Source organism: Pholcus phalangioides, unplaced genomic scaffold (assembly GCF_987345545.1).
Source record: "Pholcus phalangioides strain wild (caught in Gottingen) unplaced genomic scaffold, Ppha-v1.0 ptg000014l_1, whole genome shotgun sequence".
NCBI lineage: Eukaryota > Metazoa > Arthropoda > Arachnida > Araneae > Pholcidae > Pholcus > Pholcus phalangioides.
The window spans coordinates 16,090,665-16,115,835 of NW_028301607.1; the positions used below are offsets into that span (position 1 = coordinate 16,090,665).

Here is a 25,171-nt window from a genome sequence, read left to right on the forward strand (position 1 = left end):
TTTGGGGGTTTAGCCTCTTGTTTCTAGAGGAAGAGGGAGCACCTCCCCCTTTTTCCACCGTCTCCTTCAATTATCTAATTGACACGAAGTGCAATTACTCGATTAGCGACATCAGAGCAATGAATTATGACATGGACTTCCTCAGAAACGCCTTGATGACATTTCTCATCTCCCTCATATTACTTTTATTCTCCTACTTCTTCTCCTCCTAACGCAATTTTATTCTACGTTTTGTACGTGTGTCCGTTGAGTTTTATTAGTGAACTCAAGAGTGAAACCTCACCGAAAGATTCCGCATTTGGAGAAAATAACCACGACAGGACACAGAAAAAAAGGAGGTAGAAACGCATAAAGCCGGCGAGCCATTGAATTTTTGATCACGTTTTACTGCTCTTTTCCTCCTAGAAACCTGGCTAAAAAACCTTAGTTGGCGGTAAAAGAAAATAGCAAAAATAAATGGAAAGGAGTACCATAAACACACAGGGCGAGATTTAAAATTTTATGTCACGATTCTCGATAGCAGCGGACGATTCCACGGGAACAGAATCTGATGATGATGATTCTTACAAGGCTGTAAATGATACACACGGTAGCAAACAAGTCTCATATACAGAAATTTTCCGTTTCCGCAACACTTGATTCCAAGGCGTTTCCTGTTTTTTGGCTGCTCTTCGTTTAGAGAATACCAAATCGTATATATAACAGCTCTCTCTCTAACACATTTATTGGTATCGAGATGTAAGTACATCTTTATTGTAGGGAATGTTGTACAGTATTCTGTGGAATAGCTGAAAACTATCGTTATTTTCTTTGAGAATTTCCTGTTTGTTTCATCGTGGAGTGAATAAAAAAAACAAAAAAATCCCAAAGTCACGAATAAAAACGATAGCTCTGGGATTTTTTTCTTTCGTATTGATTAATATCGTTGTTCTTAGCGTTTGTTTCGAGTGCATTTTGTCGCCGTAGAAAAGATAGAAATGGAAAATTATTATCGATTTTGAAGCATCTGTGTCTGGTATGAATTTAGCATCTGTGTCTGGTATGAATTTATTAAAAGAGACTTATTTAAAGAGATTATTGAAGAAAAACATTTAAATCTATGAACAACTGAATTAAATTAATAAACCACAATAAACATAACATGCATGCGGATGTTTAAATTTCATCACAGATGCCCCTCCCCAAAGTTTGAGATAGTCAAGAAAGGCTGAAGACTGGAGGGGGGGGGGCATATATACATATATATATATGTATACAGTGAAACCTTTCCGACGGACACTCCCCGTTAACGGACACCTCCCGTTAGCGGACACTTTTCTGATCCCCGGTCCCGTGTAATAGGGCTTTAATGTATTTTACTCCTCGTTAGTAGACACTCTCGATAGCGGACAGTAAAATCGGGAAAACTCTTTTTTCAAAACTCTAATTTATTAATTTTGTTTTACTAATCGTGAATTTATCATATTCAACGGTGATTATGTATAATCGAAATCTTGTATTGGAAAATATGATAATCCGGCAATCAATTACTTGAATAACGGAACGTTGGTCCATGATGGTAATTCCGAATGGTAATGTTAGTTTTGTTTGCACATGTTGATACGTGTGAAAAAAGCCAACATTACAAGATTGATAATGTTGTTATATAAATATAAATACAAATACAACGCATCAACAGGAAAAATGCCCAACGAGGCGGCTGAGCTTATGCAAATTATTTTTATCTTCTTCACACCTATTTTAATTTAATTCAATTTCTATTCCAAAATACAAATGTACGGGTAAAAATATTTAATTGGTTTACTGAAGAGAAGAAAGGTTATAAATTCTTCAATGCACTTATCATACTTTCCATTTTTATTTAGGAACTATGCATAATTGCAGGTGAAAGTGATGAATGCAGTTAAATTTCAAATCACTTTCTTTATTTAGATAACTGGTGATTATGCATAACCACCACCAAACCAGAACATGGCTCCCACTCTGTCCCAAGATAGGGATATAAATGCATAACCACCGCACAGGTGTTAACTTTTACGCACTCATACACACAGTACCATGTGCATTTTAACATAAACGTTTATTGCGATAGCTAATTGCGACCGGAGCAAGACGTCGTGTAAATGTGAAAGTCGCATAAACGAGGTTATGCTGTACATCGTATCTCCCCATTAGCTGAAAAATGTTTTGGTCCTGTGGGTGTCCGTTATCGAGAGTTTCTACTGCGTGTGTATATACAGGGTGCATAGCAAACGCAAACAGGAGGTATGGCATTTTACTCACGAGCCGTTGGTCCTAGAGGAATAGTTCCAATTAGAAAAAAAGTTTTCAAATAACATGTTCCAATAACGAACCCAAATACGGCCTTTGTGTTGCATAAGGTTGTATGGTTGGAAAATAAAAAAAAAACTTTTTATGCATTTTCCGTGTGTTCCAAAACCCAGATAGAAAGCTGTCTCTCTTGTTGCCAAAAAATCGATGTTTCTAAGTGCAATTCACTGAGATATTCGAATTCGAACAACGGAGAAAAGTTGGGAAAAAACAGCACTAAATGCGGAGAACCCGTTTTATCCGCATTCAGCACTGTTTTTTTCCCGAATATCCGCGTCTTTTGAATTACCGCTGTGAATATTGCACTTAAAAAATGGGTTTTTTATTTTTGACATCAGGAGAGACAGAGCGACAGCTTTCTAATTGATATTATTTATATTATAATTGCTTTGATATTTATAAAACCTCTTTCAATACCAGGCCCGTCATTTGGGGAGGGAGGGGCCGGGGGCCCCTGGGTACCCCCGTGGCTTTTGAAAATACACTAAAAACGGTATATATATATATATATATATATATATATATATATATATATATATATATATATACATAATTAATAAATAGTTACCAATTAATTCGTAAATATTTTAACAATTCATAAATATTGAAGGGATTGGTATCTAGGAATGCGGATTGAATAGAAAACACGTTGCAAATGTTCGTCGAGAGAGGACGCTGCACACCTGTCCAACAGAAGTGATTGTATCTGAACCTTTCTTCAATCTATTCCGTGTCGAAAACGATCTTAAAGCTTCAGCTGGAAATTAGTTGCTGAGGTAGAACAACTTCTACAACAGTGCTGCATCTCCCAGTGAGAACATCACAGTTAAAACTTTACGTAAGTGCCAGTAACCGGAAAATTCAGAATAAACTGTATTTTATATAACTCTGATTTGCATATTTCCAGTGATTTTCTTTTGTGGAGCGTCCACCATCGACAAAAAACTTGAACTATTGTCTTTTTTATGTACCACAAAAAACTCCTTCGTGATAATAACTCTTTTTCGCAAACCACAATATAACAATACCTTCAATTATTATGAATTTCCAAACTATTTACAACTTTATGGGGCACCCTGTATGTAAATTATAAATACTAGCTTCTTGTTAAGTTTAAAATAAAGTGATATTATAAGAGTAATGAGAATAAAATCCAAAGCGAAGAAATAAAATCGTAAAATTACGAATAAAATCGTAAAAATATTACGAATAAAATCGTAAAAAATTACGAATAAAATCGTAAAATTACGAATAAAATCGATAGAGCTGGCATTTTTTTTCGTATTGTATTATCATTTGTCTTTTTGTTTGTTTCGAGTGTATTCTGCTGCGGACAAATCCATGGAAAGATCGTTATTGTTTTGAAGCATCTGTGTTTGTTACGAGTGCCAAAATATTGAAGGAGAAAATATTTTAATATCGAAACCTATCGTTGCATAGAGGACATAGGTATTAAAAAAAATTAACTTTCATTATGTAAATAAAATCTAGACAGAAAGTTTATAATATGTTTACTAGAATTTACGCCAGTTATGACAATATTCAGAATTGAGGGTCGAATCATGCGAAGTTTTCAAATTTTTGCTGGAGTCAGTTTCAGAAATTTTAACAAATGGTTGTGGTAAAAAAATTACATTTTTTTTTTTGTAAATACAATTTGGAATTTAGTGAAATGATGAAGAAAATACAGTCTAGCCTAACGCGAAATATGAAAAAGAAAATTTTCCAAAGTCTCTCTCTTCTTCCCATATTGTTTTTAAAAATAATATCGGCTGTTGAGTTCTCCCTATTTTTAGTATTTCATGTTTTATAACATCAAAAACCAACAAAAACAGTTTTATTAAAATTTTCTGAAGGAAATAAATATCCAATTATGTATAAGCATAATTTTTTATCAAAATAAGCTACTATTGCTGCATGCACTCAAGTAAGCATTCCTGTGTGAAATTTCTAACGAATTGGTACATGCAGAAACGTGTTGTGTGTGTGTGTGTGTGTGTATGTACAGTCGAACTTGGTTAGTTCGAAGCTGAAAGGGGACGGCAAAATATTCCGAATCATCCAAACTTCAAATTATCCATTGCATCAATATAGGGAAACTATATACTTTCCTTCAAAAAAACAATAATTCTCAATGAGTATAAAAGTGTATTGAATGCTGTCATTCACGAATCCCCTGAACGTAAACCATCACGAACACTATTTCATTTGTAACTATGCGATTCAATTGTCTTTCTTTAGGATTTTCTCTTAAATATCTTGAATTTGTTTTTTTTATGATGAATTTTCATCAATTATTGAATTCATACATTTTTTCCAGTAATTATGGATTTCCATCACTTCTTGAAATTATTTCCCCTTATTAATTCTTAAGTTATTCATTTAATCAAGGTTTTTTTTTTCAGCATTTCTGTAATATTATATGCTCGTTGGCAGGAAATCTTCGAGGGCCACGTGTGGCCCGCGGGTTATGCGTCGAGGACTCCTGTTTCGAATATAATGACTTCTGAAACATTATTTCATCACACTGAACTATTCTAATAGCCTTCTGATCATGGACCTCTGAAACACTATTTCATTGCAACGCGCTATTCTAATGACCAGATCGATTATTACATGTTGATTAAAAATTATTACCTCACCGACCGAAAAAAAATATTATAAATCTGAAAGCAAATTTTAAAAAATCGATTCCGAAGTAATGTACCACTACCCAGTTTCAGAGCTTAACAGAACTTTTCAGAAAATAACTGATTTATTTCATGGATTTTATTTGTCAATTGAAGTATACGATTTCATTTCTGATAAATATGAGTAATCCCTAGAATATCTCCGAGTCATATATTTATGATGATGAGAAGGATATAACGGATCTCCTGCATTTGTTCATGTGAGAGCAGGTACGAGTTATCATCACAAATCGGGCAGCTTCATCGTTCTCGAAGGCCCCACCCTAGCAACGACGAGTCTCAACCCGGTACGTACAGCAAGGAAAGGTAGGAGAGCAGGGAAACCATCCTCACCTCGAAATATTGCCATAGTTGAATACTTCAAAAAAGACCCTCACATACATACACATAAATTATGACCGCGATTATAGAGAGATAGAAAGCGGGGGAAAACCTTTCCTAGGAAAAGGCAATGTAGGGAAACCCTTTTCTCACTCCTCCTCCTCCTAGTCATGAAGCTAATTTTGTGGGTAGCCCTAGACAGATATAAGATGCATTACTTCATTAATATTAATAAATTAAAGGACATGTCTAATTATACTTCTGCAGCCGTAGACGGTTTCGGCTGCGTTGGGATCCGTTGAAAAGGGTGGACAGGGGCTACTTTTAATATGACATCGGGAGAAAATTATTTGATCGATGCCAAGAACTCTCGTGGACGTACATGAGAGAGTGAAAGGGTGAGCTACAGCCGACATTTTGCCTCATTCTCCCCCCCCCCACACTTCCACCTGAATAACGGTGAGCGATTTTCGTGGGAGCTTCTACCCCAAATTATTTCGCGGATAATTAACTGGCTTATTTCCGTTGTGCGTAGGTAGGTACGTTTGCTGTGATAGTATTTGTCTGAAGCCGTAAATATAGATTCGATCAGTCCCGTAATTAGAATCACTCGATTCCCAGGGCTATTTACAATTACAAAGACTATTACAATTTTCGTAAAACAGAAAGCACCGATGAATAAATAGATTTATTCATTACTGTCTCGAATAATCATACGAATTGGCTTTGAACAATCAACTCTCTCTTTAATAAAGTTTCGAAGGTATAATCTTTCGCGGATATGACAACTGTAAATTACTCTAATGGGAATCTCTCTAACTCTAGCATTTCTGTTTAATGGAAGAAGTCTTTTACCTGCGATTCTAAACCCGAAAAACCCAGAAACTAAGACGTCATTCTATTGTTTGTATGATAGTTGATCAAAGTTGATCAAATGTAGAGAATGTAGACAAAAAATGCGGTATCCCATAAATTCTTAAATAGCTTAAAAATTCATAGAAAATGAAGGAATTGGTATAATCCAATGCGGTTTACGGAAAAGTTATTCTGACGATGATTATTTTTTTTGTCAAAGGAAAAATATAGTTCGAAAATTCGTCGATAGAGAGTACTGCGTGAAAGCAAATCCCTTAATTTTTGAACCCTTCAATCCCTTCTGTATATGAAAATTTCTCAAATTTTCAGCCGGCTACTCATGGCTGAGGTAAAGCCACTTCGGCAATAGTACTTTATCCACCAGCATCAACATCACAATAAAAATGTTATGTAACCGCCATTAACAGGAAAATTCGAAAATTACCTGTAAATCGCCTACTCCGCATGATTCTGATTTGAAGTATTTAAAGTGATTTGCTTTTGCGCCACGCTTCCTATCGACAAAAACTGAATTTATTTTTTTTTCCAAGAATTTTTTTTTTTTCAAAATATTTTACAAGAATAAGATCTATAGATCGCGTATGGGAGGGGGGGGGGGGTCTCTACTACTACTAAACCGCACATGCAACTCATTCATATGTTCCTGCGGAACTAAAGTTCCTTATGGGAGACTATAAAAATTGACATTTTTCCCACAAAATGGTGACACACACCCCACCCTTTCCATTTTTTTATGATTTCATTAATTAATGAACGAAATTTTCCCATGTGGAGTGTACCTTTTTGAAAATAAGCTTCCCAACTGATGACCGAGTTTCGTATACGCGTGGAGCAATTATTCTTCACACAGCAGACCTGAAGCGGAATAATGTTATCCGATTCCATGAAATTTGTTTGTCCTTTCGTTGAACCCCCTCATACACATTGAGTGAGAAATATCGAAAGTGGCACAAAAGGATGTCAATGGTGGTTCTCACCCTCGAGATCTAGGCTCTGTATGTCAGAGTATGAGCAGCAAATGGCGTGTTGAGCGATCATGTTTGTCACTGAATGGTAGTAATATATTTTGTGTGCCTCTAACTTCGCATTTAGTCGAGACTCTTGAAGCAGACAAGACATGCTATGCTGATGTTCTTTCTGGAATTTATCTGGCATTTAATAATCCCTTAAATTTATCAATAATGTATGTATAGTAGACTGTGACTAACCCGGCACAAGTTAGACCAGGGTATGCCGGATTATTGGAAGTTAGTTGAGAAAGCCCATTTAAATAATATAATCTGCGCATGCACATTCAATCACATGTTTTTGTCTAAGAAAAAGCGCCAGATTCAGTCCCGTCATTCGGCCCGAGGCGTTAAAAATGAAATAGAAATGGGCAAACAACGTGAAATACACACACAAACACATGCTGATTATCGCATACCCCCTCCGCAAAAAGTTGAAATGACGGGCCTGCCGGATGATCAAGAGTCTACTAATAAAAGTGTTAGTAGAATAAAAGTTGATTTATCCCCAACAGTTACCACATTGGAAGCCTGTATTGCTGCACATGGGAATCAACCTCTGATTCACGACTCGATTGCAATTACAGCCGATGCTTGGTTTTATGAACTGAAACGGATTTGAACAATTATTCAAAGAAGTAAAATTGGTCGGATAAAAATCAGAAGTCCACAAATGAGAAACTATTTTCGAAAAATGCCACATTGTTTGAATCCTCAAGACTAGTTCACAAGAACGTGTCGGTTCGTGAAATCGAGCGTTGGTCAAATAAACGATGTTATGTCCAAGCAATCACGATTGATCAATATTGGTTTTACATGAAGTTTGTGCTGCATCACTGGAATTGACCAAGAAAATTTTACCAACCCTCTCACCGGAATTGACGAGATATCTCGCCTTTTTAAAAGTGTTATATTTCACCAATAACAAACCCAAATCTTTTATAAAGCTGATTTTTCAATGAAACAAATTTCCTATCCCCATTTACTTTGCTCCAGCTGACATTTCAGGAAGAGTATATTCTGCTCTGCCAGAGAGAGGAAGGGTTAATGTGTGTGTGTTTTGTTAGTGCTTTAAAATCATAGATGGTCTCTGAAAAATGGTTGAGTATACTTTCCCCCCTTTTCTTGGTAAGTCTAAGTTCTTTGTCGACTGTCGGTAATGGACAAACACTTCTCATAAGATTTACAGCTGTCATTTTCAATGTCTATGTTCCTTTTATTTTTCATTTCCCTTATTCCTAAAAAAAATACTTTTACGTCGTGTCCGGGATGATCCAGCTTTTTGGAAAAAAATGTTTGCGTAATAAATTCCAGCTTGTCCCGCCGAATTGAACTGGTGTTGAAAGAGTATTAAAGAAAATACACAAGCTATCTATCTACATGGGGGTTTTCGCGAGGCCGGTTTGATAGCTGAAGAAGCACAGACGAAAAGATTGGCGGATTAGAGTAAAGATAGAATGCCAAGCGTCTAGATTTATAGGGTAACTGGCTTTGTTGGTGGAGATTCCCGGCAGAGCTTATTACTCTTCACGCCGATAACTCATCGTTATTTCCAGCAGCGCCCAATGTCATTCCATGACACTTCATTGCCTCTTCCTCCACCATTCATGGATGGATCCGTGGCTGGTTTCCCACCAACATCCTCCTTCATCTTCCTACTTGTGATACACTTTGGGCAAAAAGGAAAGAAAGACCTCATATATTTTCCCCCCGTCTTGGAAATGGAAGTTTGAATTTCGAAGATGAATTGAAATGCCTTGAAATTGTATAAAATACGCCTAAACTATGGCTCTTCATTTCAAAAATCACTATTTCGTGTGCGATTTGTCTGGTCTTAGTGCGTACTCAGCACGTGAACGATATTTCGATTTTTTTCAAGAAAGTTCTTTCTTATGAACGTTAAGGTTTATGGAAAGGGTGACGAAACCGATTTAGCTAATGTACCTTCCATCATGGAGCTCAGTTGTCGGTGTTAACTGCTTGTCCCCAATAATAAATTTATACACTGAATGGCCACTTTATTTTGACCACCTCGTTAGAATTTCGCTTCCATATCCCATATTGTACGGCAAACAGTGCGTTCAGAGATCCTTTGAAACGACCCTTCATTAATATGTGCTGCAATTGTTGTAACAGTACAGCAGTTTACCGTTTTTCTCTTACAACTTAGGAGACCCTCCGTTCCACCCTAACATTCACCTGTAGGTGACGACTAAAAGTTACACGTTGGATCCAGTTTTTTGTCCGAAATTTCAGGCCATGGGCACTTTAACTGCAGCTTGTCTTGTGCATTAACAAATGTGTCAGTTTCGCTGATGGCCGCGACACGGCTCCTACAATCCCCTCACGTTCAAAGTCCGTCAAATCACCCCCCCCCTCCACCGTGTATTTGTTGCTTCCGAAGCCCGAGGTGCGATAAATTCGAGAAATGAGAGTTCTGTCCAAAGTCCGATTTGCAGAAGTGGTTCGGGCTTTGGCCGGTCAATTCACTGGAGTAGCTGGAGATGCCTGGCCAATGTTCGATGTTAAACGGTCTCAGGTGGGCCCCAAATCCATTTTCTCATCGCTAACGTGTGATGCATGGTTATACAGTATCTGTATTGGATTATCCCCAAGTGACATGAGAGAAAAAAGGAAAAAATTGAGAGAGAGAAAACAATTTATATAGTAATATAACTTTTTTTTGTGAAATTTTGAAGAGGAAAAACGGATAACTGCATCGTGACTACTAAACTACACATGCATCTCGTCCACATTCCTGTGTGGAATCTCTAACGAATTGGTACATGCTGGAATGTGCGTGTACGTGTTGTGAACCTAACGTGAAGTTTGTTACTGTGTGATGCTAGTTGTGTGTAGTGCTGTCATCTGATCAATAGTACTGTAGACTAACTACTGCATCATGACTGTAATATGTTGAGTTACCATCATCGAGCTTATATTACTTGAACGAGCATGACGTCAGCAGTCTCGGAGTGTCCGAAACATCATTTATCGGAAGATCACGTGACGTATTTAATGTCATCGCAATCCCCGTTATTTTCTCATGTCATCCATAGGAGTTCAAAGGGAAATGAGGAGAGAAAGGACTATTTATTTTTATAAGATTTTTCGCAACCATTTTTCTGGAATTCATGTAATAAAAAATTCCGGAAAATTAATGAATGAATTTCTGAAATTGATAAAAGGAATTCTAGGATTAGTGAAAGCAATAATTCCAAAATCAATTAAAGACAATAACATTGAATGCGAGATAATTCCATAACTAATAATATAAGTATAAATCCAGAATTAATGAAAGTAATTATTTCAGAAATAATGAAAGTAATTATTTCAGAAATAATGAAAGTAATTATTTCAGAAATAATGAAAGTAATTATTTCAGAAATAATGAAAGTAATTATTCCAGAGATAACAAAATTAATTATTCCAGAGATAATGGAAGTAATTATTCCAGAGATAATGAAAGTAATTATTCCAGGGATAATGAAAGTAATTATTCCAAAATTAATGAAAGGAATTATTCCAAAATTAATGAAAGGAATTATTCCAAAATTAATGAAAGGAATTATTCCAAAATTAATGAAAGGAATTATTCCAAAATTAATGAAAGGAGTTATTCCAAAATTAATGAAAATTATTTCAGAACTAATTGAAGAAATAAATCGGGAACAAATGAAACAGGTGATTCCAGAATTCTTGACAGAAATAATTAAATCGTTTTTAATCTTTAGAAGTAGCAGTCTTACAATTACAGTCTTCAAAGATTCAACTGTACATTTCAATGAGAAAATGACATGAACTGTGTATTAAGGGATTTGAAAACGCAAATTTTCCTAAAAACACAGTTATAAATTTTTAAATAGTAGCCTACTATAAAAATTTCTGCGACTAACCACGTTCGACAGTTTTTTCTACCTGCACTTAAAATTATTTTTTAAATATTTCAATGCAAACTACATTGTGTGCATGATAATGTTTTCCATTGAAATGCTCTTTTCTCGAAAGTGTTTTTTGTCAGGTAAGGAAGTTTTTTTTTTCAAGCACCACTGTTTCAAATGTCTTGAAACTTCGTGCGTCTCTCAGCACCGAGGTGTTACATGTTTTAACGAGATTTCTTATTAAAAGGATTTTTAAAAAAATTTGGTGCAAAATATGGCTAAATTTTCGTAATTTTTCAAAAAGGTTGCATGTTGTTGAAGTTAAAATTCGAAAAAAAGAAAAACAAATAACCTGCAATTAAAACTCTAAAAGCGCTTGTTAATGTTAAATTGTATAAAATATATCCACAAAATTTGAGATAAAGAAAATTAAAGGACAAAAAAGAATAGAACATTTTTAAATGTTCCTTTTAAAGGCAGGGGATTTTTCGCATAGGAAGCCAAGATCGTGCACCACTACCCCTTATACACGTCACGTGATATTCTTGGATTTGATGTTACTGCCGTCGTGGCGGCACTATGCTCCCTCCAGTAATACAAGCTCGATGGTTGCCGTACCATGAACACCAAATTAGGATATGACGAGTGAGACGCTAGATATATTATTAAAAATATATTTCCTATACGCAATGAAATTAACAGTTTGAATCAAAAACTATTTTCATATTTCAATTAATACAATTGCATTTCAAGATAAAATTCCAATGTTTGAATTTATTTAAAGATCTTTTTTTTTCGTATCTTGATCAATAGGGAATTAATTGATAATGAATCAATCTTATTCTCGATTATTCTACTATATATACAATAACTAATTTTCAATATCTTCTCAATTATGAAAATAGTTTGAAAAAAGTCATAATTTTTTTTTTAAAGTATGCATTACATACATTTAAAAGTATACAGTTTTTACTATATCTGTTGCCGTGCATGAAACTGTGCATAATATTAATTAATAGAGATTATATCTGAAAGGACACAATGTCACAAACGGTGACGAGGATATTGTAGTAGTAAATAAAAATAATTCTCAAATTTTATGATATACCTTGTAAATACTTTACCAACATTACTAGTCAAGCATTTGATAATTAGCCAAGTAATAAAACTTTTTGTTCCAATATATGGCTATTTTTAAATGTATATAACAAAATTTCAATAAAATCACATTTTAAATCCACAAAAGTAATTTCATAAGGTGACCTAATTATCAAGAAAAGATAAATATAAATATTAGCCAATTTTTCTACACGTGAAAAACGTACCACAGAGGGGCTTATTTCATTATTTCATGGAAGCAATTCATTGCCGATCTAAAGTTACGAAGTCTTCGCTACGTTGCTTAAAAAAACTTGTCTTCTAATTCTTAGGATTCGCAGATTTAAATAATGATGGCTATAGTGTGTTAAGGACATAATATAAAGTTATCTTTATATTGTTTCCTTAATTAATTATGTTATTTTTATTTACAAAGACATTTCCAGTACACAATACTTATTCTTAATCGCTGTGTACAGTAATAAATAGTTCGAATAATACTTATTTACATAAAATTCGTATAATCATCATTTCATTCGTTATTACGAATGACATTATTTCAGAAATAACAATGAGATATTTGATTTATTTCGAGAAAACCCCAAAACCGAAAAAAACAGGGATATTTGTAATTTCACCGCGTATTATTTGTAGCAATTCGCGTGATTCGTTTCATGACTTTTAAGAAAGAAATTATAGGACAAAAAAATAGTTGATCAAAACACTTCTTTTAGCCCCATGTAATTTTTATTGGTCATGAAACAGTAAGAAAAAAAATCAACTCCCATTTGTCTGAAGTCAAACGCATAAAAAACGAGAAGAAAAAAAAACACAATCACGCAAACATCCTCTCGGCTTTTCTTTCAGAACATTCAAACGAGAGAAAAAAAAAAGATTTAATGATTTTTAAAGAAAGCGAGGCTAATTTGCTCCATTATTTTGTTTTCGCTGTACATATGAAAGTAACTATAAATACATGTACGCGAATTTTGTGAATCATTCAGAGATCATTTTCTAGTGCAGACAACTTGCCCTCGTAAGAATTTTTCTCGTTTGCCACTTCATTAACAAGCTCTCTAAGTACTTCTCGTTTCGTCTGACTGACTTACTGAATGACTAACCAGACAGAATTGAATTTGTTTTAAGGCTGTCATTTGAGGAGGCACGAAACCGGAAACAGCACCCTTTTAAGACTCGAATACACACAAACTTTCAGCAATGCGGCATACACTTATCATGTGCCGAAATGCCATAAAGAAGCAACCCTTTAACAACTAGAATTTACGTATGTATTCTAATAATTCCGCTATAAGAGCCTCAGCTAGTTATAACTTTGCTATGCTAATCATAGCACGGAATGGATCGAGTCGAAGAATTATAAACTCGTTTTCAGACGTTCTTTAATGCTATCTCAGCAAACGCAGGCTCTGCAGTTTTGAGTTAATAAGGTCACATTCGAGAACTTATTTATATATTAATTGTTCTGTTCACTTCGTTAATGTTTAGGCGCCCCGCAGATACTCCGTAGGTGTGCGCCGATAGCTTAACGTCATTCCAGTTGCCTAGATCGGGATACAAGGCACCGTAGAATACGTTATCCAAGTTTTCGCCCAACTGTAGAAGTTAATTAAAAATCGATCGATTTTCGACTTTAATAGTTCGGATAAGTAAATAAAAATTGATATAGCTTTGAATATTTTGGATTTTCTATGACATAAAAATGAATAACCATTATAAACTTACTTTTAGATTTTAAATACTTAAAATGTATTTGAATACTTTAGTTAGTACTCAATCGTACGATTGTTCCCGCTTTTATTTGAAGAACATCAAAGGAAATACATTTACAATGTTAGTTAAGAGCGCTTCGTTTTCCGGTTGATACGAAAAATATTTCGTTAAAATACTTCACTTCGCTAGCAAATATCCGGCTAGCGAACACGATACGTACAAGAAAAGCTTTGATGCTTTGAACAAGTCAATTGTATTATACGGTACCATTCTATATTTTTTTAGGAGTATTAATGTTGTGATAGCACCACACTAATTGAAATCACTTTTTCATTATTTTAGACGAGAAAGTTGATTTCAAGTTTTATGTAACGAGTAGTTTTCAGGAATGGAAAAAAAATCGCAAATCAGAATACCATTGCACATCTCCAATATTAAGAGTTCATCACTATATGTGACGAACCCTGAATGTGGATATTGAAAATGGGAGGAATTTTAAAACAAATATCAAGTTGTGAAATATGTATCATATTCTTGATGTAAACATTGAGGCCAAAAAAAATCTCCCTTCATGCTAACAAATCCTGAATGTATGAAATGTAATTCAATCAGTTGATGTTGGACTACCTCAATGTTCATAGTCAAAATGGCAACTCTGTGTGTGTGTGCGTGTGTGTTTTGAAACTTTGCTTAAAGTAGGTATCAAATCACTGTAAGCAACGCAACCCTCAAAAATTATGTTTTTCTAAAAAGTATGCATCGCAAAGGATGGAACAAAAAATACGGTATGCACAGTTTTACACGTTGGTGTTTTTTTTTAACCTGAACTCTATACGTTTCATGAAATATTTTTATAGCAATGTATAAGCACAGTTCACTGTTCTTAGAGCAAAAGAAATACAGTGTCAACAATTTCAAGAGTTCAATTAATATGTTTGAATCAAACTCAATGGATTCGCTATCCCTGAAACGCGAGCTGAATAGTTTTAATAGGTTATGTTTTAAAAAAACTGTATATGAAATTATGATCAGTAACAAAAACAGTATATCAATGGAATCGAATCATGTAAGATAAGTTCAAATAATAATACGGATATGGAAAACTTAAAGAACACTCTCATACACTTTTCGATTAAAATTACATTAATTTATGTCCAATGATAATATAAAATGTTGACGATTCCAATATAAAATCATATTTAAAATTGTAATATTTATTCGTAGAAAAAGCAAATGGTTTGTTGAAAAATATTTTTTTTCTTATTTCAAAAGGAGACATTTCAGCTCAAAATCTTCTGAAAAACTCTCTTTTCCAAGTTTCTCCTCGGAATTTAAAGGATGAGACGCCGTTAATCACTCCATCAGACAGTATAAAGTCTTAAACGTTATTTTTTTTTTTCTATAATATATGTACCCACTTTCTACTATTTGCTTAACGTGTCTTTGTTCCGCTTTTCAGAACGTTTCCTTTAGGAAACTCCAGGCAAATCACATAAGCATTACCGATAGATAGCCGAGAAAGTAATCGCTCGCAAAGTGATTGAAATCGCGCATTACAAATGATTCCACAACTAAAAGGGTAAAAAAAGATCGAAGAGGTATCAAGCAAACAAAATAAATAAATAAAAGAGGGAAAAAGAGGAGAAATCCAGAATTATTACGTTGTTTGTGTAAAAGACAAATTTCCATGTCTTTCATGCGAAAAGCGGCGCATTTCCTTTCTCCACCCTTAAACTCTTTGCTTCATTTCCCTGAAAGAGAAAGAATTTAGCCTTCCATTGCATTGAACCTAACTCTTTTCTGTGGAAAGAGAAAAGAGAGAGGGAGTTGATGTAACTCCCCCTTTCCCTTGTGCCCGATATCGAAGAGGTTTCTTACGAAACAATTTGCCTTGGAAATAGCACTTAGTTTCTAAAAAACACGCACAAAAAAAAGTTGTTGCTTTTTTCTTGAATATACTTATTCTTGCTTGACGCTCAAGCATTTTATTCCGTCTTGTTTCTACTCCCACGTGGTCGCACTGCTCTAATGCACCATGATCATTCACTTTCCTCGACAAGGAAATGATTAAATTCAAAATATTCAATAAAAAAATAAATGAAATATATAAAAAAAACCCGAAGGAAAAATTTCCGTTAAAAGAATAGTTTTCCACTTTAATTGAAAGAAAAATCGGAAAAAATATAAAATGGGTAATCAATACAGTACATACAGTATTTATACATTCACAATAGATTGAAATATATCCGGCGTTAATCTATAATTTAAAATAAATAAACTCATTGATGTATCGGTGTAAAAAAATATCATAACAGCGTCTAACTTGTATAAGCAGTGGTAGTTTGAGTTACGAGCGTTTTGACTCGTTAGTAATGCAAGTTACGAGCGAAAAACTCGGGGTAATAATGGAAGCAAAATATATATATGAGCTGAAAATGCAAACGATAAAAATACATTAGCTCAAAATGTGAGCAATATGTTAGGAGTAAAATATGCTAGCTCGAAATATGTTACGACACGAAGGTTTTCAACAGCTGGTTGATGCGAAGATGAATTTAGGAAAGAGAGAAAATTCAACTGCCCTTGTGGAGAATTGAAACCCCGTCCTTCACTCGCCGGGTGAGCGCCCTAGACCACTATAAAGGGGCAACGAATCTCAATCTTTCCTTGTGTGCACTGAACGGGACCGTAATATGTTAAGAGCAAAATATATTGGCTAAAATTTCGAGCAAAACATATTCACTGCAAATACCTCAACTAGCGAGAAAATATCGACTTACGATCTTTAAACGTATGGAAAGCTCATGAATTATAGTTTATCGGAAAAATCGAAGCTGGCAATGTTTGCATACACACTACTTCAGGACCTGCGAACACACTACTTTTTTATTTATTGCAAGCAAAACTATCCTAGTTCCTACTATCCTAGTATACATATAGATCGTATAGTGTAATACGGTATATTCTAACGTTTTCTACCCGTACCCAGTAATGCATTTTTATGCAAGTTCTAATATTGTGTGAGGGTACGGAACAAACTAAAAAGATCCCCATCATTTTGAATTTTTTTTTCGAAGATATACCGTATTTTCCCGCATTATCCTGATATGCCGAGAAACAGCTAGGTAGACCAGTCGGCTTTTGACATATCAGAAAAAACGAGTAACATATTTTTAAAAATTCTTTAACTTTATTCTGAAAAGCTATTGAATTGGGTGAATGCATTCTGCGATCTTTATCGAACCTCACTTTTCCCGGCATGCCAGGAACGAACCAGACCCCAACATTCAAAAAGACGATACCCCTCGAATATTGCTGCATGCCGGTTAATGCGAAGGAATGGGCAATTTTTTTCATGACGTAGTAGTTAGTAGGTTGAGAAACCACTGCATTTCCATCTAGAGGATTGTATAACTACAACTGCTATTGTATAAATTATCCTAATGGTTTTCATATCCTAAAAATTCAGAAAATATTGCATTGAACAAGAAGTACATTATTCATCCAAAATATAATTAATTTTTATTAATCAAATTTTCATTCGTTATTTCTATAGTACATGTACGTGACTGCGAATTCAACACAAGTTTTTTTTGAAAAATTGTGATGTAATAGGCTATATATAAAAGAATTTATAGAACTATCTATGTATCTTGTATTTTTAGTGTTTCTTCTTTCTTATTAAATTCTCATTTGCCGATCGAAATCCATTGACATTCGGACCTCATTCAGAACTCTCACCAAACAATAATCCAGAATTTCGGAATTTGCTTATTTTTTTAACGCGATTCCAATCTCGCGTACTAATGGGATTGTTAACCACGATGAAAAGATACTTCCAACTGCCACCGAAATTGATGCAAACGATCATATATTTTAGCTGGTGTTGACTGGCATCAGTTATGTATATTTATGCAGTTTATTTTAATTCCAAAGGTAAATAATCTTAATATAATCAATAACGCACAGAGACTAACTTCATTTTAGTAGACTAACTACTAAAACGAATAGATTTTGGAAGCGTTTGAAAAATTTGTTTAAAAAAAAAAATTACACATAATAGCTCATCACTGAATTAACATTGACTAAATTCAATATAAGACGTCCTACAGGTAATACAGCAGATCCCACTTATAACGGGTTTATTTTTTCGTTTTTTTTTAAATATTCATCATGACAAAACGTCGTAAGCAGAAACACGCTTTAAATTCTTGATAGGTATTATCAGCGCACGCAAAAAGTTAGAACCACGAAGAAAATTTCGTATTAAGAGAGAAAATGTTTTAAAAGGGGAACGTTATAAGTGAAACACACTGTAGTACCACGTTTAAAAGAAAACTTGCATGAATATGATTTTCTTATTTTTTGCAATGAAAGATGCCTCATTCTACATGCTTTTTGGATATAATTATTCAGGAATTTAACGCCTGAAATAAAGCCAATAAAATATTCAATGTCAGATAAGAACATACCAGATGTATAAAATTTGAGCATGCGAGTAAACAGTGGAACAAGAACAAATAAAGTTCAGCAGTTGAATCAAATTAACAACTATTATATAAGTCAATGGGGTAATGTGGAAATTATAATTCTAATGAAGCCTTTTTTTTTATAATCTGAAATTAGTGTTTTACGCTCTTTAATATGTTTGACAGCTGTATAGAGATTAGGATACAAAAAACCTATGCTCAATAACTTTTCAATCACGAACAAAGCTAGAATACATGTACTCACCTTCTCCGGCAGAGTCCACGAAATGTAACACACACAACAATAGTCCCAGGAAAAGATGCATATTTATATTTTTTGGAATTCCATAGCTCATTTTGGAGGAGTTTTTCATGCCGTATCTACGTAAACCGTTAGCACTGCTGAATAAGTTATCCTTTTGAAGATTAGTATTATTATGCACTTTTGCAACAGACACTTCATCCATCGAATTTTTTTTCTTTTTCAACTGGGAGAAACAACAGCAAATTTATTCGATGAAGTAAACTTTATTTTTTCGAAGTCTATCAGATGCACCAGAAAAGTGCTTTATCGAACACAAAATACGACCAGCCAACGAAAATTTTCATATTTGTTGACGAAAAACTGTACAATTTTAGTACCTCGTGGGAATTTCACGCGTACGATGAAAGTACACACACACACACACACAAAACACCAAACACGTTTCTCCTTTCGAAGATGTACTGTTATGATGTAACATCCATTTTTTCTCCTTACTTTATTTATTTTTTTATATAATTCTCTGTTCACGGATTTTCACACAATATGTTCCAGTGAATTAAAAAAAAAATTAAATTAAAAAAACAAAAATTCTAGAAAAAACTTGTCCCGAATGTGAAGCCCAAGTTTTTGCCCCAAAAAAGTATGATGAGAGAGAATCGGAGCAAAAGCTAAAAAAGTTTTATGCAAGAGCCAAAGAGACAGGAGGAAAGAGAAAAGAAGTAGATGAATTCGAACGAGAGCGGCTAAAGCGTTTGAAAATCCTTGTTGTGTGTTTTGTGTTTCGGGCTCCGGGTTTAGTGTCGTTATCCACCGGCGGGTGGCGCTGCTATCACCAATGCGCTGAACCACGTGACTGCACAATGATGGCGTAACTGCCGAGCGCGAAGATCTCTCTCTTCTTCGAAGATAATGCGAATGTATGGCCAGAATAAAAAATGAAAAAAAAATTAGCAAAAAAAAGAAAATAGAAATTGACCGCCTGGGTCCTCATTAGAGAAATTCGCTTCCCGACATCAAACCTGCCATCTATGTAGTAGTTCGCAAGAAAAATGAATGTCGGAAAAAATAAAAATTCCAAAAAATGTAATTAACGATCATGAGTAAAAAGGTTCTAAAAAATTCATTAAAGAGGTAACTAATTTTTTCTGAAAACATACCTGGTTTGCTTGGTTAAAAAACTTGAAATGTTAAAATAGTTGCTCCCTCTTTTCTCTTTTATTTAATTGAGGGGAATAAACTAATTGTCAAAGAATTATTTTGAGATTAACCTTGATAATTTTAATTTAGAGACCAAATATAATGTTATAAAAGAAATTGCGTCGTATGTTGATTTTCATACTCAATGAGATTTTGTCAATTATTTGAGAGTGTACTCAATTTCGAAACTGCAATATACCTGTGATATAAGTAAATAAAAATTATTTATCCATATTACTTATTTCGCAGCGTATGTGGTGCAGCATATATGAAAAAAATCGATAACTGTTTGTTCCATATTAGCACCGTTAATTCGAATGTATATCTAGAATAATGCTAATTTAACATGAAAAAAAGCAAATAGCAAGAAACCGATGAAATCGAAGATAATTTGTTCAGCGTAAACGCCACACTCTTAATAATGTGGATGCTTGGTCAGAATAAAACATCCAGAACAAAAATTTAGCAACAAAAAATAAAAAAATTGACTACCTGAGTCCTCATTAGAGAAATTTTGCTTCTAGACATCAAACCTGTCATCTATGTTATGATTCACAAGAAAAATGAACGCCGGAAAGAAAATAAAAATGAAAAGAAATGCAATTAACGACTGCGCGTAGAGTTTTTCTTTTTAATTCAATAGAATAGTTACTAATTTTTAACAATGCTTGAAAACTTATAATTCTCTAAAATCTCGTTGGGTAAAAAAAAGTGAATAATTCCCTCTTTTTCAATTTTAATTCAATTCTCAATTCTATTTATTATCCTTCAATTCAACGGGGTGTAACCTGGAAAATTGTAATTCATGGACGACATATGATTTCACTTAAAATTATATATTTAATTTTGTACACATGCACATACTCAAATATTGAATTTTGAAATTATTTTTCGAAATACGGTGAGTTAAGCAAATAAAAACTAATTAATCGCTATATCAACTTATATCTCTGCGTATACGGAACAAGGTAAAACAATCTGAAATGACATTTTTAACATAAGTGTCATTCTTTTCTTCGAATATAATAGGAATGTACGGAAACAACAAAGAAAAAAAATTAGCACAAATGTAAACATTAAGTCTGCATTAGAGAATTTTTTTTCTCGACATCGAACCTGCCATCTATGTATAGTTCGCAGAAAAATGAATGTTCCACCAAATAAAAACGACAAAAACATAATTAACGACTAGGAGTAGAATTTCTTTAAAAAATTCATCGGAGAGGTAACTAATTTTTAGCCGTGCTTGTAAACATTCCTACTTTTTCGAGACTAATTTAGAGAGTAATTGTAACTTGATATAAAATTTTACGACGCATGTTAATTTACGTTCTTAAGTGCATTATTCGAATATTTAACTTTGGAATTCAAATATCCCTTATGCACTCAAAATAATAATAATAATCCTCATACATATTTCCTTATTATCAATGGCTTGGAGAAGGGGGAGAAGGGGGAAATGAATACTTATATAGCATATGTATTATTTAATCCTTGTATTTTTGTATTTCTTATCGTAAACTGAACAGTGTTCAAAAAATAAAAGCATCAAAAATAATATGTTGAACATAATCGCGCCTCTGTCCAGTACAAAATTAAGTTTCATAAAATTACTGCTTACTAGTAATTTACTAGCTTATAGCTCTTATTAAATATATTTTCTAGATGCTCAGAACCTATTCTTAATCGTTAAAATTCAATTCTGTGGTGGTTGACTGTTTTGGGAAAACAATCATAGACAATTAGTTTTTCAGATATTGCTTTTTCTCAAGAAAAAATGTATGCATCATTCCATAAGAGCCGCTGCAAATAATCCAACAAATACGTGATTTAAATCTGCAATATATTTTTTTCCATTTATTATCTTTTGGAATTAATTTTTATTTGACAGATATAAATTAATAACTAATAAATAAGGAGGATCCAGTTCACACATAAAACGTAATTTAATTTTATAAATAGGATGAAATTTGTAACCTGAAACACACTGAATGAAATTTCAGTTTTTTTAGTTATAACTGAGTTATATCAATTAATCATATTCATCTTTAAAAATTGCGATTCTCGCATATCGAGCTATGAATTATTTTCCTATGAATACGAAATAATTATGTTGCAGTGTATATACAATATATCAATTTACATCATACTTTTTACATTTTTCATGAAGGATTTTCGCGATGTCTTTATCATGAAGAGTGTTCGTAATATTTCCTTCATTTATAATTCTCTCTCTCTCTCTCTCTGAATATCGGCACAATGTCGTGCTTAATAACTGAAAACTACAGAGAGGAAATACGTTTATTGATGGTTTTTTTCTAGTCTATTCTGTGTGAAAAAGAGTTATTTTATCATTCTGGTCGTGATGATTAATTTTGTATATATTATATTTCTTCAGTTTCACATTTTATTTCTCTCGATGCAATTAGAATAAAAAGTCTTTTTATAATGATAGGCTGAAAAGCTTTGAATAGATATCAAATGATTTTCTCCTCAACTATATATATAATATTTTTCGATATTTTCAAAAAATAATTGTTCTCTTATTGCTCTCAAAGTTTCAAGCTCTTTAAGGAAATTTCTTTGATAATAAAAGATACTTTTCGTTATTATATGCAGTAAAAAAACAACAACATTAAAATGTCATTCTATAATGACGCAAAGCTTTTAATAAATTTTAGCATAAAATATATCTGAGTTGCAAATTTTGTTAAATTTTTTTCTACGGGAAATTATTTAGATTAAAAATCTTAATAAATCAAAATTTTTAATAAAAATATCTAATATATTGAAAAGTCAGTACTATTTTTTTTTACCTATGTGATGTGGTTTTCTACAAACCACTCATATTTTCGTCAATCAATCATGAATTTTAAATAATTTTTTATAGTGGGAAACAAATGTCGTAAAATAAGAATAGATTGTATCTTCACTGAAATTTCGCAGAAAAACTATATTCCATATTTGACGATATTATCGGAAAAGGGAAAAAACCCCGATATAATAATAATTTAGCGATCATACCTCGATATGATGATACAATACACATATAATGTAGTACCATTTACCATGTTTACCAACGACGCGACGCTTGGATATTATGCACAAATCGCCGGTAAAAGTGATAAATTTAAGGAAATTTATGGAATTCACCAACGACGCTTGGGTACCATGCATGATCGCAATGATCGCATGATGAATTTAGAGAAATTTATCACTTACCAAAATGCTTGGAAAGTATGTATAATAATAAGCGGTTGTTATGTATGATAACCACATTTATCTACCGTAGCATATACACATTAAATGCCTCTCTAATTCGGATGGAAAAAAAAAAATGGTTCTTTGTTTTTTCCGTTGCGTCATCTGTTGTGAAAATATGTAAGTGACGATGCCGAGAGTTACCGTGCTTGTGTCTTCTTCATTTGTAAGTTTCGGAATCTGGTAACCTAAAGTCAAATGCCGACAAAAATAGTAGTACAGCAGTTCAGTTTCAATAGCACTAGCAGTGCTGTTTTGATTGGAAAACTCTTAATGGTTTTCAAGTATAGTGACGCCATCTGTGACGAATAGAGGGAAATGAGTCGATACTAAAGCGACACAAGCGTTTCCTCATTTTGGAGTTTATGAATTTGGCAAAAATTGGGTCCCAAAAGAAAAAAATATACGTATACAGTTGGCCCTTTGTATTCGCGTATTTCATATTCGTTCATTTCGCATTTGCGGTCTCTTTTATTTTTGATAAACACTATTAAATAGTAATAATTCTTGTATCAGAACAAAATATAAGTTGTACGAGCAAAATAAACATTTAAATAATCCTACCGAAGGTTTTTTGTGGTGCTTCGGAACATATTTATACAAGACTTCAAACAAGTTCAAATGTATCTAAAAGAGGAAAACATACCAGGAAAATTCAAAGTATTGACAAAGGTTAGCTTCATTGCTGCGGATTCTCATTATTACGGCATCAATGAGTGTACAGTCAAATATATCAAGAAATAAGAACGTAAAATTCGATCAGAAGTTGCTGCTGCTGCACCTGCTACTATATAACCATGGATCCACATGTCTATCATGTAGAAAGCGTTATTTTTCTGCGGGTGTGATAAAAAAGGTATGCAAGTTGAGTATTGCAAACTTGCACACTGTAGCCCTCATTATTTAATCTGCAAATCCTTAGAATTAGAAAACAAGTTCATCATGAGCAACATAGCAAAGGAATCGTAAGTTTAAATCGGCAGTGGATTGTTTACATGAAATACATCCACCTGTAGTATGTTTCTCGCATGTAGAAAAATTGGTAAAGGAAGCCGTGTTACTATACTCTAACAAATTCACTGGAATTTAAAAGAAACTACCAACATACATTATATGTTGTTCTTTCCAGAAAACATCGCCTTGCATCACTGGACCCCCTTCCTTTCTACTTCTTCCATTCAAAGCATATACTGTAAAAATGAGATGCCCAAAGAACAAAATTTTAGGGCTTGAGTTATTCGTGGATTTTCCGTATCCACGGTCACCTCTGGAACGTAAATCCCGCGAATACGGTGGCACGACTGTATATATACAGGGTCACTCAAAACACAACGTGCAAATTTGTAGGGAAGGTAGAAAACACAAAAACAAAACAGAATCATAGTAATGAATCACATAACATATATATTTACAAGTTTCAGGACTTGTTGAGAAACTTAACGTGTACACGTACTGGCCTCGTGTAAAGTACCGCTAAATAGTTTTTCCACCCATTATTGGATCGTGATTTCTGCATCTTCGTTTATCCTTCAGCTGATCAGGTTGGGGTTTCCGGTCATACACTCCTATGCAATTCTGTTTTCTTTTTGTGTTTTCTACCTCCTTTGAAAGTTTGTACGTCGAGTATTGAATCACCCTACATATATATATCGGGTTTGCTGCCAAAACCCGAAATGGTCCAGCTCGCAAGGTGGCCAGCCAGATCCACATCGTGAATTGGGCAATTTCATAGTAATCGACTTGGCCCATATCCAAATTTCGGGCTTCGACCAGCCAGTTCACGGAATGGCCGGAGATCCCCGGCCGATAACAGAAGACGTGATTTGGAGTCATCGCCAAGTTTGCATATTCTTTTCGTGATAATTATGACCACGTGAGCTATGGCAACCCATCATATCGCAGTGACGATGCGCGATAGTCATTTCCCCTTCAAAATTTGACATAAAAACTATATATGTTTATATTATAATTTTTCTCCGTAATATTTCTTTTTTTCCCTCTCATTACATGGAGGTTATCCAATACAGCTACTGTACATAGCCAT

At 33.8% G+C, this 25,171-nt stretch overlaps 1 protein-coding gene across 2 annotated transcripts in view; it reads right to left on the reverse strand.

Annotated features, from left to right (window-relative positions):
- Positions 1-19,448, reverse strand: part of LOC149078205 (zwei Ig domain protein zig-8-like) — a 416,653-nt gene extending 397,205 nt beyond the window's left edge. For both annotated transcript variants that reach the window (XM_089241796.1, XM_089241795.1), the window contains exon 1: positions 18,670-19,448. In XM_089241796.1, coding sequence (XP_089097922.1) covers positions 18,670-18,871 — 202 coding nt within the window. In that variant the 5' untranslated portion in view covers positions 18,872-19,448. The remainder of the gene's footprint in view (positions 1-18,669) is intronic.
- Positions 19,449-25,171: the final 5,723 nt, after the last annotated feature.